Below are 18685 nucleotides of genomic sequence, written 5' to 3'. Positions count from 1 at the left end.
ACAAATCTCTAACGGGAGACTGACACCAAACTCATTTAACTTCTTGGCATAAGCAGACCAAACACTTTGGGGTGGACACACAGAAGGCGGTGAAAGGAAATACACAAATAAGTAGGGAGCAGCGTGAGAGAGGAAGGGATGACAGGTAGAGAAGGAGAGAGCGTGTAATGGGCTGTACAGACAATGTGTAGATGTTAAGAAAAATACAAAACTGTTCTTGAGGACTGGAAAAATAGTGCCTTTGTGGTACAATTTAAAGTCGTTTTTTTAATATAGATACTTTTTGTCAATTCAGTAAATGACATCTAAAGAAGCTTTCTGCAGCAGGCCAGAAAGATAAGCCCACTTTTTTGTTTCACTGTCAATACCAAAAGTGTTCATGAAATTGTAAAGGAGATTTTTTTGAATTATTGGCATTAGAAAGAATGTTTGCATCCAATCTCTACAAATCTGGGAAAGGAATACACACTGCTTGTAGCACATTATACTAAATGAAAACATTGAATGAGTCCTGATGTTAAGCCAGACTCAAAACTGACGAGAATGGGCAGCTGATGTTCCTTTTTACTTTCTAGTAATTCAGGGAGCACTTGCTTTAACCCTGGACTAGCTTCCCGTATCTTCCAGAAACAACCCAGCACCTATTGTTAGAGGACAGAAATATTGCAAAACAAAATCTCTTGCTGCTCTTCAGCAAACTCAGCCAAGAGCCTTAATTAGTGACTGAACCCTCAGCCTCAAAACTCTCATACGGGTTAAATCCTAAATTAAGCTCCATTATTATGCCTGCATTAAACACACACGGTCATGTTTAACGGTCATGTTTAAGTTGTACTGAGTGCCAGAGAAAGAGCTCTTTTTACAGATAAATCAACAGTGATCTGTGAGGAACAACGCACATTTGTTTCCTGGTAGGTTCTTTGTGAAATGCAGAACCCAGTGTAACTTAAAACTTTTTTTCTCAGCTGGAGTTATTCATCAAAACTATTTTGTTCTTTTCCAGTAAACAACCTACAGTATGTTAATTTGCTGGAGAACATGGGAAGATCCAAGCAGTTTTCATACAACATGAGACTGACCACTGCTGCAAAATCAAAAAGTACAAGACTGAAGCACTAAGGAAAATGGGACATCATCCTGGTATAAATGTATTTTTTCCATAATGTGCAAGTCATCTACATCTTAAACTCGAACACATTTTCAATTTTGTATTATATCAACATTACATGCCAAGCAGACTGCTAAGGAGTTGGACTTTATTTTGTGTACAAATTAGTTTTTAAATGCAACTGTTAATTTATTTACTGACAGGATGAAATCTGAACTGCATTCGGAAACAGAAAAGTGCTGAACCTAGCATTGCAGGGCAGTTGCAGTGGTTCGCAAACATTTCCATTGTCAAAAGTAGGAATTTTGAATGCGTTTATTAAATGCAGTTTCAACAGAGTGAAACTGTACTGGAGATGTAACAGTTCTGAAAGACTGCTGTTCCATTTCACCTCAAATTTATTAAATGTACTTCAAAACCTAACCAGGAAAGGAAGTACAGACCTCATGCTCCACTCTCAGCTAGCTATGGCTTTGGAAGGACAAGTAGAAATGTTGACAAAAAAAATCACTCAGTAAATAAAGCTCTTTCCAAAGCCTATGGAAACTGCTAGGTATGTTTTCTACTTCTGAGATACTCCCCAATTATTTATTTGTTAATAACTGTATTTTTATATATGCATAAAATGAGTTTCTACAGAAAGCAAGAAAGGACAGGGGCCTGCTCTAGACAAAAACTTGTCTTTATATAAGCTTTGGAGCTGCCACTGTACAGTATTTACTTTGCACAAAGCCTTTAAAATACGAATTCACCAAAAATAAGTTATTCTGATTTCAAAATATATGTATTTCTATTTTTTTTCTAGTTGGTGTTACATAATTCTAATTATTTTAATTAACGTGATGCTTAAAAATAATAGCTGACTGGAGTCAATAAAAGTCTCTGTTTCTCTACAAGAACTTAAGCTTCAAGAAGATTCCTTAACTGACCCTTCACTGCGGTCTTTCACAAAAAGAAATTCCAGTAAAGTTACGTTTACTTGCTTGAAAAGAAAGCTCTTAGAAGCAAGTGTGCAGTTCTTTGTAAAATTTTTATTGTTTCACTTACAAAAAAAATTGACAAGCTTTGTTCCAACATCTTCCATTCAAAACTAAATAGAAGTAAATGCTTTACAATAAATGCAGTTCCACCTCTTTAATATACCGTGTTTATAGGGCCAGGTCCCTGGGGGTGAGAGGCAAGGTAGATGTTGAAACAGTAATGGAGGTCTGTTAGCCATTGCTCTTGGACTTCACCACTCTTCAGTGTCTAGAAAGAAGGGGGAAAAGGGGGAAAAAAAAAGGGAAAACTCAGTTTCACCAGCAGTACTAGTAAAGCTTCAGTTCGTTTCTACAGGTGCTCTGCTGAAGATACAAGACAGCCTTGTTCACCCGCATGCAGTGACATTTTTCATTTCACTTACACATTTAAACACGATATGCCTGTTAATGCTGAAATTACTGAGCGTTATTATTTGGTACGTTAAGTCAGTGGTACATTATGAAGCGTGTGAATTATATCAGATGCGTTTCCTTACTCTTTAATTACAGCACAGTTTGCTTACTTTCCAATTCTGCCATTTGTAGTCAATCAAAATGCAAATGAGCATGGTTGTGAGCTCAGTACCCAAGCCTACAGAAGAGGTGCTACCAACAGACCAACCCAGGCCACAGTCCAGTAATTCACCCTCCTTACCATTCTTAAGTGGTTAAAAAAAAAAAACCAACAAAACCCACAACCCAGCCAAAGTCAAACATTACAAAAACTGGCTGAGGCCTTTTCAACACCAAAGGAAGCCAAGGATCTCATTTTTCGCTAGAGAACCTGCATGGTACACTCACATCTGTTCTTGCCACCGCAAGGTTAAATTTTTGGTGATAGATCTTTTACAAAGTTACTACTGGATGGATACCTGCAGCTTACTTACTCAGCCTGTGGGCAATACAAACTGTCTGTGCTCAAAACTAGTAAGAGCTTTGCAAAGAGGCAGCTTCAGATCTGGTTCCTGAGAGGAAAAGCAATTGTAATAATCTCAAAAGTTCTAAAAGGTGGAAGCGTAAATAGAAGGCTGCTGGATTTTGCAGTAGTTGTGAATTAAAAAAACATCTACCACCTTTCTCTCTAGACGCTTGCATACTTGAGAGAGAGAATATATTTCCTCCATATGTATTAAGGGAGTTTGTCTGATTTAATTACATCTTTGTACACAGACATACCCCTGCTCCAATAAAACAGGAAGAACTAGCTTCTTATTTTGGGACAGCTCTCCATCAACCAGGCTGTGCAGGTCATCCACTGCCAGTGCCTTTTGTTACAAAGCTGGCCGCTGCCCAGACCCCCTGGGCTGAATCAAGCTAAATATCAGAACTGCCTGCCCTGTGCAGTGAGTACAGGAGCTCAGAGAAGTAGCAGCCTGCAACACAGCCTGCACTACCGAGACAAATAAAATGGTAACTTGTGTTTTACCAAGTGCAGGGTTTGCACTAATTCGTGAAAATAAACATGAAGTCTATCCTTGTGGTCTCCGGGAGCTGAGAAGAGGTTTCTCACCATAATGTCCTTGATAATCTGTTGCACCAGAAATTCATTTGTCATCATGTGGCTCCTGAGCTGACCATGCTGCATTAGCAAGCGAAGCAACTGAGCAACCACAGGCAGTTCTTCCCGACAGATCCTGCTCACTTGGAGACTTTGCAGCATCACCCTTAGTAATCGTGGCAGGAGCACTAATGCAGAAATACACGATCCCCACAGCATATCCCTGAGAGGGAAAGAGAACAAAAATTGAAATGATTAAGGAAGATTATTTCAAATACACTTCTGTGACCTAGGCCTTGTATTTCTACAAGGAAACGTACCTCTATGTTGAAGCCACTTGGCATGGTTACACTCGCAATTAGAGCTCAAGCAGAAAATTTGTACTGACAAATGCTATAATTGAAAATATTCTGAGATTATGGACAATACTGGGGAAAAAAAAAAATTAAGGTCCTGCCCTGGAGCTACAAGTGTTGCTGAAGCTCCTACACAGTGTAATTTCTGCTTGATGCAACAGGGAAGATTTTTTTTTTTTAATTTCATTTGTAATTAAAATACACCTCAACCTTTAACAGTCAACCCCCCCCCCCCCCCAAAAAAAAGCAATGCAATCAGCTTTTTCTAATATTTAAGTCATTAAATACAGTAAATGAAGGAGGTGTCTGGTTTTAAAAACACATCTTAAATCAACTCTGACCAACTCTTTCTTGTATGTGGAACAGTTATAGGAAAAATTCTGAAGTTTAAACTGTTTAAAGACATTTCTGCTATACAGGTAAATAAACTTACTGAAATCTGGTGTCTGTGGCTTTCCCCCCCCCCCCCTTTTTAAATCAAATGGATTTGCAGTCTATAGAATGACTCCTGAGAAGTTTTGTTAAAGCTGAACCATCACGTCAAGTACAAGCTTATAAAGACTAATCCTATGTGTGTTGTTTTTCAATGTATTTAATGAAACTAAAGGGTAAAGGTGAAGATTAAGGTGTAAGTATTTACCTTTCTGCAGCTAGGATTGTTCTGACATCTAACTAGAACAACTGTAAGTAAAAGCTTTAGACAAAACCTTCTTAAGTTATTGTTTTAAATAATTCCAGCTAAGTTTGCAGATTTTTTTCTTAAATCGCAGTGCTATTTGGTAGTAAGCAAGAGGGGTTGTCCTTTCATTTGACATCTCTAAATACTTGTTATATTTAGGTTATAAAAGCAGAGGCAATTAACACAGTTAGAAAAGCAACATTACCTTTTCTGTACATGTTCTGCATCCTCTTTGTCTAAAGTTAGCAGGAAGTACAGAAGACTGTAACAACAAGAGGCTAAGAACTTGTGTAGATTTTCACTTAGGATGCAAGCTTGATCCAAGAGCTTATTTATGGCACACAGAACAGACCCAGCTGTGCTATCAGGTATTACAACCAATCCAACCTGTATTAAAACAAAAATCCTCAAGTTCATCACTTTATACATGAGTTTTTCTGTTAAACAAACATCTAATGCCAAATGTTTCTATTCTTTCATATTATTACAAATATTACTTTGTTTCTATTCGAGTTAATACATCCTAGTACATTTTTTAAATTCCTGTTTTCCTTAGAAATTGATACCCAGAGCAAAAGAACGTTAAAAAACATTTGAGCCTCAGCAGTCACCCCTGGTTAAAGAAGGCCTACCATACCACTTTTATTGGTCAGTGACACTGAGAGGTGGACTTGAGCCTTTCTCATTCCCCAAACTGAAAATCCTCCACCCAGAAGTCCGAACAGAGTCGCTTACTTTGCTACAAAAGACTTTGAAGCACCTGCTGCTTCTCCAAATTCCTGCAACACACAGGAACACACTTTTCAAAACTGAACTGGTTTTTCTGTGTATAACGTTGCAAGTTACAAAGAGGACAAAATCTAGAATCAAATTTGAGAGCCCAGGTGTAGGTTATGCTCTGAGCAACCAGTACGGAAATAGACTATTATTCGTGTAAAAGTTGTAATGAATTTCTCCAGCTTTTAAACTTTCAACTCTCCAACTTCCAAATAAAAATCAATACAAACAGGCAGCTAACAGCGACTGTAACCACATAAGAAAACCAGCGTCTCTGTGCCACCCCCTGAAATAAACACATCACTCATCTCAAATGTATTCAAAGAGCAAATGCTTTAAGCCTTTCTCTGAAGGATGGTGCAGACAAAAAGAAGCTTTTGGACAAAACAGGTCTTTCCTTTTAAGCATATATCATGGGACAGAGCATCCCTTCTCTGTCTTGAAACAGCAGCGAGCAGTCACTGAGGCAGAAGGACATTCAGATTTACTCTCCAGACAGAAAATCTACTGGGGGCCACCAGGGCTCGTCTCCTTAGAAATCCAACGTGCTGGACAGGAATGGGAGCATTGTGATCGGAGTTAAATTAAAGCTAACGAAACACCGTGGGCCCACAGCTGGGGTGATGCTCTGCTGCTGTTAAAATGAAAGTATTAGCTTGAGTTTGAATTTTATAGGCGTAGTAAAACATATTTTTTAAAAATACACACATTGCTAATGGGGCATCGTTTACCTCCATAAGAAATTAATTAAAGGAGTTTTAAAGTAGCCTAATCTGCTCACCAGCACGTACACGGTTTTAAGCAGAGACAGTTGGTTCACTCAACGGGGTCATCTGTTTCTTTTAGGGAATTTTTGCTGTTGTTTTTAAAGATCAACAAGGAAGTACAAGTTACATAAATACAGAATATATTCCACTGGAATGCTTACTCATGTGGGGTAAGCTATAAAGAACAACGAAGGGTTCATGCTTTTGAATACTTCCAGTATAAATATAATAATGCACTTGGTGTGTTTCAAAGCCAAGAGCACAGATCATTGTCCCAAGCTGACCTTGCACTAGCTGGCTGCAGAAGTAAGAGAAGGATGGCGTTCATGTGTGACAAAAGATAGACTGCAGCTATCACCAAGATTACCAAATAACAGCTTGCCAAATTAATAGTGGTTATCGTGACCAACCACAAATGAGAACTTACAGTGAGCTACACAAATGTCTACGTATGTAGAAGCATCTTAAAAAACAAATTGCCCGATCTCTTAACACTGCTGATGAAACATGCCTATCAGCAAGTCTGGAAGATGTTGTGCACCCAGGCATTTCAACCTACACAAATCCAGTAGATGAGATAGCGCAATAGGTTTCCAGGTAGGATGCTGCCTATACAGTGCCTTCCTTCCCTGCTAGGTGATCCAGCTGTTACCACCCAGTTAGAGATCCTGGGCAGCAGTATCATCAGCCACAAAAATCCAGTGTCACAAATGTAAATGTCATTTAGCCCTCGAGGGACAGTGCAATAGGGTGCACAAGCTGATTTAGAAGCTGTGATTTAAGTCAGCCCCCAAAATCCAGAAAATAGTGACAGATAAGCCAACTCCTATGGAAGCTCTGGACCAGTAATTTTTCAGTAGGCTGTGGATATTTATCAGATCACATTATTAGGGAGTGCAGTGACAGGACAAGGGATAATGGTTCTAAACTTGAGAAAAAAAAAGAAAAAAACATAGAACAAGAAACCTTTCATTTATGGCTATCCTGGCTTGAAAACGAGTTGAAGTACTCAGAAGTCAAAAATAAAATAAAATACCTAAGTTTAGATATTAAAAATTACCTATTATTTTAAAACCCCACTGATCTTGTTGAAAATTTTTTCAAATACTAAAATTATATACAGATTATGTAAAATATGGAAGAAATGTATTTAAGGGTTATTGAGACTAGCACAAGATCTATCACAAGGAAATTAACGCAGAAAATAAAGTATTACTTACCAGATATTTACAGATGCCAGTCTGGAGAATGTCAAAACACTGACTTTGCGAAGGTATAGTGGACAAGCTGTGACAAATCATCTGTTTTAATGAAACAAAAAGTTGTATGTAAGTACTTAAACACGCAACCAGCAACCATTCACTGCATAGCTACACACTTTGCTGACGAACCTAAGCACAAAGTACCTATGAGGACACAGCAGCTTTGTCTCTAAAAGTATTGATTTTTGGCAGTGTTTAAGATTAACATTGTCAACATAAGTTGTTCAGTGGTTAAAGAGAGAATGACCTCCACCGTTAATTTTGTCGGTAGTCGCTTTTTTCCTTTAACCTATGTAACAGAACTAGAAGGCCAGAAGTACTCAATTTGCCTACAATGCCTCGCTAAGCCTACACTGCCTTTCCTCTGAGCTAAAGAAATTCAGAAAACAACTCCTAAATACTATTAACTAGCATGAAATAGCAAAAAGGCAATAAAATAGGACAGGAAAGAAATCTAAAGGAAGAAAGTAGCGAAGATCCATTGGTTACTACTTTCCCTCTATATCACTAAAAATGTTATATTCATAGTTGATACAGAAAGTAATACCACAAAGGGGAAATCTTGTTTTAAAGAACTGCCAAAAACTTTCTGGTGCTTATATTATCGAGCACAAGCAAACTATTAGCTGTCCAGAAGCACGACAGAGAGAGGTTAAGAAAAAGGTCTTCAAAGGTCTTCAACGACAGCAAATCCTATCAGTTCACAGCAACTCCTAGCAAAACAACTCAGTGCAAGCCTATAATGTGGACTACTGTCCTATTTCTTTTCTTATCCTTACTGTTTTTCATTAAAAAGAAGTTGAAGAAGACCCCATGAAATGCCATAAAGCCCCCGTACAGGATAAAGGGAGCTCTACTAGATCTGCTGGTACCTTGCATTGCAGTCCTCGGCAGACCGCTTTCTCTGTTCTCTCCTGTCCGCTTCTAGCCCTGCTAGAGCTGACCAAATTCAGGAGATTGTTAACATGCCTGCTCGATAGAACATGGACTAAAAGGTTGTCAGCACATCGCTAATGGTGATCAGGATTACACAGATCATTGTGCAAGTATTTTATTTCACTGCTAGGAGCATTTACAAGACAGTTTTGTAGATACTCTTGCACTGAATACCCTTATAATTGGTACTATACGTGTATTTTAAAATTAAATATTATTAACCTGCTGCATCCTAGATATGGTATTGTTTCTGCACACTGGCATTTGAAAGTGATAAAATATGAAGCACACGGGAGTATTCCCAAGAAGCACGCTGAAGACATTTGCATTTCAGCAGTGTCAAGGAATGCAATAAAGCTGAGACAGGAGGTTACCACTGGGGACTGTCAAGGGCAAACCCTGATGCCAGCATGACCTAGTATTTGAATGAGTAACACTTGCACAAAAGGTAAAACTACGCTGATGAAACACAGTGGCTGACAGAAACTCTGCCAAGACAGGAGGACTGGACTAACCTATAGAAGAGATTGCATGGGTCTGACGAGTAACAGATGGGGAAATTCAGTGAAACAAAAGTGGAAAGTCATGCCCACGGAGACTAATAAAACTTCTGTATGCAACCAGGAATTTTAACAACTGGAAATCAGGAGAAAACTGTGCATAACTGATTAGGAGGTGAATGGGATACAACTACAGGCAAATAGCTTTTAGGATGGAAAACCAGAGACAATGGCAATAGAAGTGATCAGTGCTACCAAACAGAAGTTTAGCACTGCTCTGTAAGACCCTACTTATTAGGCCATTTCTGAAGTACCGTGCAACATCAGGGTCATACCTCGTTGAGAAAGGTGAACTCAAACTGAACAGTGGTACTCATGGTTGGCTGGGATACAGGCAGGATGGAAATTAGGAAGGATAACAATGAAAGACTTCCAGGAGGAAGTGCAGGAGACTTTTGTTGCTCAAGAGCTCAGCCAGTTTACCGGAGGAGTATGCTATATGCTCGTGATTACATGACACCAGACAGGAAGTTCGGGAGATCCCTTTTAACTCAATACATAGCCACGAGGTCAACAAACTGAAGACCTAGGAGGCAAATTCAACTGGCCCACCCAGCAAACCACAGTTTATTATTAATAAAACCGTTATTAATCATTCCCCCTTAGGACCATGCCCCTGGAATAGCCTTGCTGGTCCCTGAAGGTTCTCCCTTAAACAACAAGTTGCATTTCATGAGGTAAAATTTGCTGACACGGATTTTTCCAGAATTGGCAAGGAGAATGGGCATCACAGCATTGAACGTCAGCTTCTTACAAGGGTTGTGGCAAAGTGCAGAGTATTTGGCAAGCTGGTTTTTCAACCTTTTAAATCTTTCTGACTCTCAAAATAGCACAAGCATTCCCTACACCCAAGCTTTATTTTCATACAATTAAGTGGGAGTGGTGATCCTTTTCAATTCTATAAATTAAATCCTGCTCGAAATGGCTTTCATAACAAACGTTATAAAAAGTGAAACTGAAATGTTATTAGATATGGAAATGAAAAGCAAAGAAAACTTAATTATCACATGAAAATTAGTATTTTTCCTGACAATTTATTTTCCTTAGGCAAGGGTCTGCATGATGTTTAATTTCCATAATAAAATGTCACAGCTGATTCATTATTTTACATTTGATTAGCATTTATCACATTTTTGGCGCATTCATAGATTGGTTTTGGACTAAAGCCAGGGCAATTTTGTTTCAGAGTATTACTGAGGTGAATGGACAGGGAATGAGCATTTTTTGATCACTGGGGGGGAAAGGGAGGGGTGCCTTTTTGAGACAAGCATTTTACAACAGGATTGGTTTCATTTGTTGTTTTTTTTTGTTTGTTTTTAATTTTGTCTGAATGCCCACTTAATTTGCTCAAGTCAAAGCCAAAGAAAAGCATGCTCTGAAATGCGAGGATTAACAGTTATTATGCCAAAAATACCACAGGCTTCATCGTTCATTGGCGGCTTCTCGAGCCGAGCCTTATCCGTCAGACAAGCCCAGCCACCCATTGCACCAACGGGCCCTACAACCACTACAGGGGCCTCCCTGCTTGCTGTACCGAAGACGTACCCCAACACCATCCAGCTAAAATGGAGGGAGGTAGGCAGGAAAGGTGGTCTGGGGGTGCTCTCTGCTCTTTGGGGATCCTAAAGCCATGGAGTAGACTTGCAATTTTGAGAGGAAGGCACCTGCCAAGGCATGCTTGGCCCACTGACAGGAAAAGCCTTCAGAAAGTTGGCTTTGCTCAGCCCCCTTGTCCCTATGCTGTGTATCAGGTCTCAGAAGATGGGTCAAGTCGCTTGCTAGTTTAGTCATCTTCAGGTGGATGAGTTTTTAAAATGCATTTTTGCTGCTGACAGCCAACCTAACTGACCCCTAATCCGATCTGAAATAGGCTTTTTGTGGCTCTAACGTACAGAGGAATCCATCAGTTTAATATTGCTCATCTGTTTGATGCTCTCAACTCCAAAAGACAGAGACAGGAGGAAGCCCAATCTCAATCTGAGCCCTCATGGCAAAAGCAAAAAGGACAACAGATGAACCAACAGCAAGGCTTTGTTCACGTGTTTAATTGTTCCCACTCCCTAACTCACTCCGTGTTTCCCATAACATGATAGATTCTGGGCTCGAAAAGCCTCAAGGGAAATATTTTATCAGCAACTGCCCAGTGAAAAATCTGCGTATTATTTCAAGTTTAATCATGCTGCCAAGTATTCCCTTTTTCAAAGAAAATTACTGACTTTCCACTGAAGATACACACAAGTATGAGCACGGAGAGGATCCAAGCACGCAGGAAAAATAATGAATCAAGTGTTTTAGCTAGCCACTATGCGGAGCCTGACCAGAGCCCCTCTAGACCCCAGAGCAGTGATTTTTTTCTAAAAGAAAGTTGGCAAACACCAGACGCTATATCCTAATGTGAACTTTAAAATGCATTTTTCAACTCAAGTCGACATCCACCTCAAAGAGCGGTAACTAAAATATAACAGGTTGTTCTGCAGTCAATTCCCAAGCCCTTGTGAAATGACTGTTTCAAGCGAGACCCTACCCCGTGTAGCATGTTACCGCGGAGCGTGGAAAACGAGAAGTTTTCAGGTGATGGGGCAGGCAATGAAGCTTGTTGTCTGAAGCTTGGCCAGCTTCTCCCGGAGCTCCCTAGCTTATCAGACAGTGTACTCCCTTGACAGGTGCTGCTTCTCTTTCTGAAATAAATTGATTTGACAGGGCAATATTAACAGTGCCCTGAGTTGTTGAGAAAGCTGCGTACACCAAGAGATCTTTGTTCACCTGCCTTGGCTAAGCTCACAGGGGCGGATGTGAAAGGTATTCCTGATTCAGTGACTCAAAGCAACACAGAAAACCCACACGATCACAACAACAAAACAAACCCAGAAAATAAAACCTAGGTTAAAAAAAAGAAATGCAGTCTGCAGGAGAACATTACATAGTTGTGCAACAGGGGAAAAAACACCATGTCTAGCTTTACTCTCAGGGTAACAGAAGAGGAAGGCAAAAGAACTACAAATGATGAAGAACATATATTATGTTCTACATCTTGATACTGTACATATTTCCAAAGATTAGATGGATTATGAAGCATGGTTAATGTCCAATTACTGGCTTGGAAACATGAACTGCAGCACACAAACCCAGCTTGCATCTGTTGAACTGCAGTAATTGCCTACATGCAGGTTCCTAGGCTGTGGCATGCAGTCTGATATTAAACCTATATTAAAAGTCAACTAAACCAAGTGAAGTTATCTTTATTTCCCATGGGACACAAAAGGCTAGGTGACAATCACCACTGCTCACCTGCTGTACAGCAGCCTGGTCACGTGTCACAATCTGGGTCTGGTAAGATTTGGTACGAGGAGGCAAAGAGCTATTAGCTGCAGTCCTGTTCTCTTGCAAAATGACAGATTTCTCTACTATTTATTTCTTTTATGACAAAAACAGGATTTATACTCAACAGCTAATGTGCTGTCTAGAAAGAGATGAAGCCATACCTGAAAAACAGCAAAGGTCTGGTTCACGTGTTTGCCCCCTCTCCAAGCAAAAGAGCTTGAAAACACTGAAAACCATACACCTGGGAAGCTAGCTTGGCTCACAAAGCCTGTTTTTTTGAGCAAATTTAGTTTAGGTATCACAAAACAGGATGTGAATTTATAGCATAATGCACAGTAACTATGGAGACATTAATTCACGTTAGCAACACGCAGTAACGTATCAGCTGCCAGTGATAAAATGGCCCAAGACATGCTGGAGATATAAGATACAGGTACAGTAAAGCTCTGGCCCTAAATACTGTTATTTAAAGTTTTATATCTTAAGAAAATTATGAAAGACATCTTTAAAAAAGAGCTATTGGGAGGGATTCCATTTATTTATATAATTTCTCTGTTTTGTTTCTTAGGAGCTTGCATTACTTTTCAAAAAAAAGCATTTTTGTTTCTAAATATTAAACTTGGATACGATGCATCTTTACAAAACAGTAATGGGCTTATACAGAATCTCCCCACCTCAAAGAGGGTAAAAATCAGTGTCTTTCTGGTTCAGACTATTTAGACTCAGTTGTTTTTTTCTCCCCAGTGAAACTCTGATCTTGGTATCTCAATAAAGACCATAAGCTGAAATCTTACAGGTATTTCAAGTCAAAATTTACGTCTTAAAATTACAGTAATTTCTGAAGTGTTGACCTCTGCTTAAAGCTAAGAGACAGCATCATAACTCCACCTCTTACTTCTAAAGATCGATATCCTCACAAGACTTTAATTCATATGCATTGACCTGCTGTCTGTGATTTGTCTTAATTTTCCATAGCGTGTCAGTGCAGACACAGCCTGCACAACTACTTCATTTTAAAACTTTCCCACTTTTGACACACTTTAGCATATTACATTACATACGTCCCAATATTTTTGAACTCGTCTTCTCTTAATAGCTGAGTTTACTAGTGATTGCTCTGAAACATTTTGCTATTTTATTCCTTCAAGTCAACTATGTGCTGAATATAATCCCAGAACCCAGACTTCAAGCAGACCTTCAGAATGATGGTTTGCTTTCCCCCCCCCAAGCATTCAAATGTCACAAACATCAAATATTGTAACAACAGAAATTATCATGTATACGCTGTTACCTTGTTAATCTGTTCCTTTCTGTTGGCACTATTTCATTTGATTCTGATAGAGCAATTCAATTACAGAGGAGTGAACAATATTACCGACAAACACTATAGGCACAGTTAAAATGAACCAAGTCTGAAGCCCTTCGGGCTGCAACAATTTATTCTGGAGCCCCATCTATTTTAGCTGCAGGGATATGATTGTAAATAATTGGCTTTAATAAGGCAGAAGTCATTGTAAGTATAAGCATTGTAAGCTCCAGAAGATGAACCAAGGTTTCCACATTTACATTTCAGCTCTTTCCGACAAAATATGAAGATTAACCTTTACAGTTACACCAAATGGCATTTAAAGGGACGCTTTTCTTAAGGATTGCTCCTCAAGTGAAAATCACCATTACCTAAAAGCCTCCACAAAATAAGGAACGTGGCTTTGGATTTGCAGTATTACCAATTACTGCTCTCTAGACAAAACGTACAACCAGCAACCACCTCAGAAGGGTTTTGTTACAAGCCACTTAGAAGCGTTAACTCCTACTGGAAGTGCATTTGTTTGGTCCTTTCACCAGTTCTGCTTACCCGCTGCACTTGGTAGCACGTGGTCATGTTACAACGCACTCGAACTGCCATCTGAAAATGCCTCAAGTCACTCTTTTCCTTTACACCTGGTTATAAACTGCTCTGTGCTTATCCACAGCCTCTTCTCCTCCAGTTGCTCATTTCCATAAGACTTACAGGAAACTACCACCTGCGGCTTTATCCTTTTAGCAGAGCACCAAACACTAGCCAACGGTATAGACAGTACTAGTGGTGGAAGGAAAAGAGTAGGATGGATGACTAACAGATCCTTCATCTTACCACTGATCACCAAATTCTCATTTATTCATAGGAAACCAGGCTGTCAAACCCTAACTCCACCAGCTCTTTATTTCCACCCACAATAAAATAGATTTCCTTTAAGAGAAAACCCTGAATTGTAACTACACAACATCAAAACTCTTTTAGAGAGACAACTCTCAACATAAATAGAGGCCAAGATGCTGCCTGCTCTGCAGCTAATGAAAGGCTTGTTTCACTTACTAGATGTTTTTCAAAACTACTACAAATATTTTGCTTAATAATACAGCACCACCATAAACTTGCTTATCCAGCAAATGAAAAAGATTCAATATTCAGAGACTGTGCCTCTGCTCAATTCCACCAAAAGCTACACCAGAAGCGTGACTAATTAAAGCTGAGTTTATTATTTCCTGTAGCGCTTTATCTAAACGAAAGAATTTTCTGCAACAGCTAAAAAAATTAATCTGAAATTGTATCAGTGAATGGGGGACAGCACTTCAGATATCTCATGAGAGTAAAAAAGCCTTCCTCTTACTGAAAAGCCACTGCACACCACGGCATGCACCTGGCCCCAGCACAGGGGAAGACACCCAGTGCCTCAAGTAACTCCCTTGTAACTCCTAGGCGAGGGAACAATTACAGACAGGCTCCATGTTACAGAGGCATTTCTCATTGGTATTTTTATTTTCTGACCGAAAACTTGAAGACTACCGGTTGTTGCACGTTTTTCTCCCAGCAAAAGTTTTCCATTGAACATAGAAATCTGGATGGACAGTCGGCCAAGTTTCTAGCTGATTTAAAGAGATTTAGTGCCTCCAACGCTCCCACTACAGACACATCTGCAAGTAGATGCAGAAGTCATCTGACAATAAATTAACTGAGATTTGAAAGACATCCACCTTTACAACAACGGCACCAACACCTTGAACTACATCCACTTTGAAGAAAGTGGTCTCCAAACCTACCTCCCTCACTCCCGGGAAAAAAAGAGCTCACCCATGCCTCAGCCCCAAATCCAATGCACTTCCAATCACATTGGCCTTTGTATCACATCGTCTTTCAAGAATTTCTAAAAAGATCGTCATAATTTGCTGGTAGTTTTCTTCTCCCCAAAGGTTGCAGCTCCGTTTTTTTTGGGGGGGAGAAGAACAGTTTATTCCATACCTGGTAGAAACTATTTGCTCTATAGAAAGTATTCCTGTGCAATATCTGGCAAATTTTGAGGAACTGAAAGTTTTTTCCTAAGCCAGGATTTATTTAATTTTAAATGGTCCAGCCCCCAAATCCTTAAGTTCTTCTGGACTAAAGTTCCCAGAATATTTTGTTTGCAAATTGAACACAAGTAGAATACAGCTCAGTATGTTTGAAGCAGGAGAACAGTGCTCAATAAGGAACAACACAAGGAAAAGAGACCCCCCATAAAATTTACTGAACAGAAAAGTGCATTGTTTGCTTATGGTCAGCCACCAGAACCCCAAGGTCCTCCTCTGCATTGCTGCTTTCCAGCTGGTCAGCCTCCAGCACTTACTGGTACATGGGGTAATTCCTCCCCAGGCGCAGGAATCTGCAATTCCCTTTACTGACCGTCGTGAGGTTCTTCTCTGTCCAGTTCTCCAGCCTGCCCAGGTCCCTCAGACTGGCAGATAACTGTCTGATCTATCACGCAATCTTTCCAGTTTTGTGCCACCCTGCAAACTTGCTGAGGGTGCACTCAGCCTTACCGTCCAGGTCACTAATGAAGAGGTTAGAAAGTACTGGCCCCTGGGGTACACCACTAGTTTTCCTTCCAGCTGGACTTTGTGCAGTTGTAACAATTGTAAGAATCTACAAAATGCCACAGATCCAGGTCCCATTGCTCCTTATACACAGATTTTTGTTCCTATTTTCTCTCCCGACTTAGTCCCCAGAAAAGACTTGAGGCAGACCCATAAATGCATCAGTACTGCAATGCTCCACATGGTGTCTGAATCCTCTTTCATGACTAATCACAGCTCTTTGTTTAATACCTGCGATCCACTTCTGAGAACCTGAGAGAACAACTTGTATCTTTCCCAAAAAAAGGTACTCAACAAGAGCAAGTTTCTGCACGATGACTCTTCTTGCTGGCACCAAAGCACTGAAAAGATTGTGCTAGGACAAGCCTATCAAATTTGCAAGCAGAAACCAAGGACACAAGCAAGCTATCTATAACCCAACTACTTCACTGTCCCCGAGTGAAAATATTCCTGTTGTGTGGTCTCTCAACCAGTTTTGATACATTTGCGGAAGAAGCAAAAAGGGGAAAGAAAGAGGACGCAAGGCGTGGCGTTTTCAAAAATAGACAGATATAAAATCCTTCAGATGTATGGGATTATGCTAACTCTTTGAGAAAGATTTGCAAGTGATCCCTCTGGTGAGTTCACAGAGGAACAATCCTGTGTTCTGTACAGAACAGGGAGAGAAAACACTCAGGTCTTCCAATACTGGAGAAAAGCATTTTGCTGAAAAAACACATCATTACTGCCCAGAAGAGACAGAACAAAACAAAAAAAAAAAAAAAAGAGAAGGAAAGTTCAGCTGCTCCTCAGCTGAAACTAACTGAAGACAGGATATCTAAGGATGTGTGTCAATCATGGTACCAAGTAATAAGTTTACTTAAACTAATTTCCTATAGATAACAGTACACATGCAATACATGCTTTGGACTCTTAAACTTTTACAAGTTCAGAGAAAAAAACCCTATGCTGCTTTCTTGAACAAAAAATACCAAAATATATCATACAGGTGTTATATTCTTCCTTTCTGTATTCATGACAAAATTCATAAATACCATAAAATTGGCATGTCATTAAAATATGATTTCACTGCTTGAAGTGGTTTCTGCAGGCTAAGCAATAAAAAGAGTTGAGCCATAATGAAGACCAATATTCACCTGTTCTGTATAAAGTCTGGTGGCTCAGATCCCTTCAGAACCAACAATAAAATTAAGCTTTTAGTTTTCAGTACTTACGACCTTACAAACAGATACCAAATTCACAATGAAGTTTCTAATCCAGTAAACTTTGATTAAAGTTTAAGCATCAGAAGTTATTCTAAACCACCAATGCCAATATTACACCAAAGTAAAAATCTCATTTAATGCAGTTGTTTTATAGTTAACTAAGGAATTTCTGAAAGAAAACTCTTCATAATTAACACTTTTACAAGTAGTTTATTTTTGAAAGCCAAAACGTTGGTCTTCATCTTATTAATGTTCAAGAATTTCCCACTGAGGCTTCTACCTATTTTTTTTCCATGAGCACCATTCTGCATACCATGTCTGAATATTTACCTTTTAAAGCACCTTCCCTCAAAATATTATCTGATAACTAATAATAAGAAGACATTAGCAGCTTGACAACTACAATATTTTTAATTCTTTTTCAACTCATGACAATATTTTAGGCATCTGTGGAAAAGGGATAAAGAGCATTCTGAGTTTCAATGCTGTCATTTAGAATTAGTGTTGATGTATTACCTCTGTCACAGCCCAGTGGTGTAAAAACTGGTCCAGATCAGTTAGGTAAAGACGGACAGGTGAAAGCTGTGTTTGGCTAATGTGTGGTTTTCCTCTAATGCCCTGGAGACTAGTCAACTCCTCTCTCGAAAACCCTAGAGAAAAAGAAGCAGTACAACAGCATCACAAGTCAAGCCAAGCACTGTTCTACTTAAACACCATCGTTGACAGAGAACTGTCTTTTAAATTATGTCCACATAACTATAGCGAAATACAAGTTCTGATTTCCAAAAGAAAATACCTATATTTTAACAACCAAGGGAATACCAATTTAAACTATAATGTGGTATATTACAAGACAGTACAAAGCCCACATTGTATTTTCAACTTGCTTATCTTTTTTTTTTTTTAAAAAAAAAGAAAAAACAGATATAATGCAAGACAATTCAATAGGTGTCCACAGTAACTCAGGAACTTTCTAATACAGCCTCAGGGGTTCAAAAAAAATTCATTCAACTAATTATTTCTAGCCAGGTATTAGATGTTACGGTGAAACAATTACTGCTCCAAAGCAGTCACTTCATTTTTGCTTTCATTTTCTGCATCATCAGTACAGCTGCCTTCAATACTTTATAAAGAAAAGGTAATTTTTGAATGCAAAGTGGCTGCTACAAATGATTCTCTTTACCACAAGGGCAAGTCAGTGGGAAATGTTTCCAAGTACCATTATACCATTTTAACCACTGTAACTTCTCAAACTTGCATCACCACAGAACAGAATTATTTTTGTATCTGAGTAAGAATATAGCAG

General features: G+C 39.2%; 2 protein-coding genes across 7 annotated transcripts in view; one reads left to right on the top strand and one right to left on the bottom strand.

Annotated features, from left to right (window-relative positions):
* Positions 1–2000, top strand: part of INVS (inversin) — a 99492-nt gene extending 97492 nt beyond the window's left edge. For 2 of the 4 annotated variants that reach the window (XM_035550618.2, XM_035550619.2), the window contains one exon: positions 1004–1941. In XM_035550618.2, coding sequence (XP_035406511.1) covers positions 1004–1119 — 116 coding nt within the window. In that variant the 3' untranslated portion in view covers positions 1120–1941. Of the gene's footprint in view, positions 1–1003 lie in introns of all 4 variants that reach the window. The other 2 variants (XM_050709194.1, XM_050709195.1) reach the window with 2 other exon arrangements.
* Positions 2001–2121: 121 nt separating this feature from the next.
* Positions 2122–18685, bottom strand: part of TEX10 (testis expressed 10) — a 52545-nt gene continuing 35981 nt past the window's right edge. For 2 of the 3 annotated variants that reach the window (XM_050709197.1, XM_050709196.1), the window contains exons 12-16: positions 17896–18029; positions 7425–7505; positions 4866–5047; positions 3638–3848; positions 2210–2356 (exon numbers count right to left, since the gene is read on the bottom strand). In XM_050709197.1, the coding sequence (XP_050565154.1) occupies positions 2243–2356; positions 3638–3848; positions 4866–5047; positions 7425–7505; positions 17896–18029 (722 nt within the window). In that variant the 3' untranslated portion in view covers positions 2210–2242. Of the gene's footprint in view, positions 2357–3637; positions 3849–4865; positions 5048–7424; positions 7506–17895; positions 18030–18685 lie in introns of all 3 variants that reach the window. The other variant, XM_035550621.2, reaches the window with a different exon arrangement.

Source organism: Cygnus atratus, chromosome 2, assembly GCF_013377495.2.
Source record: "Cygnus atratus isolate AKBS03 ecotype Queensland, Australia chromosome 2, CAtr_DNAZoo_HiC_assembly, whole genome shotgun sequence".
NCBI classification, from domain to species: Eukaryota; Metazoa; Chordata; class Aves; order Anseriformes; family Anatidae; genus Cygnus; species Cygnus atratus.
Note: the sequence above shows the minus strand (reverse complement) of the source record. Positions and strands in the feature narration are given on the sequence as shown.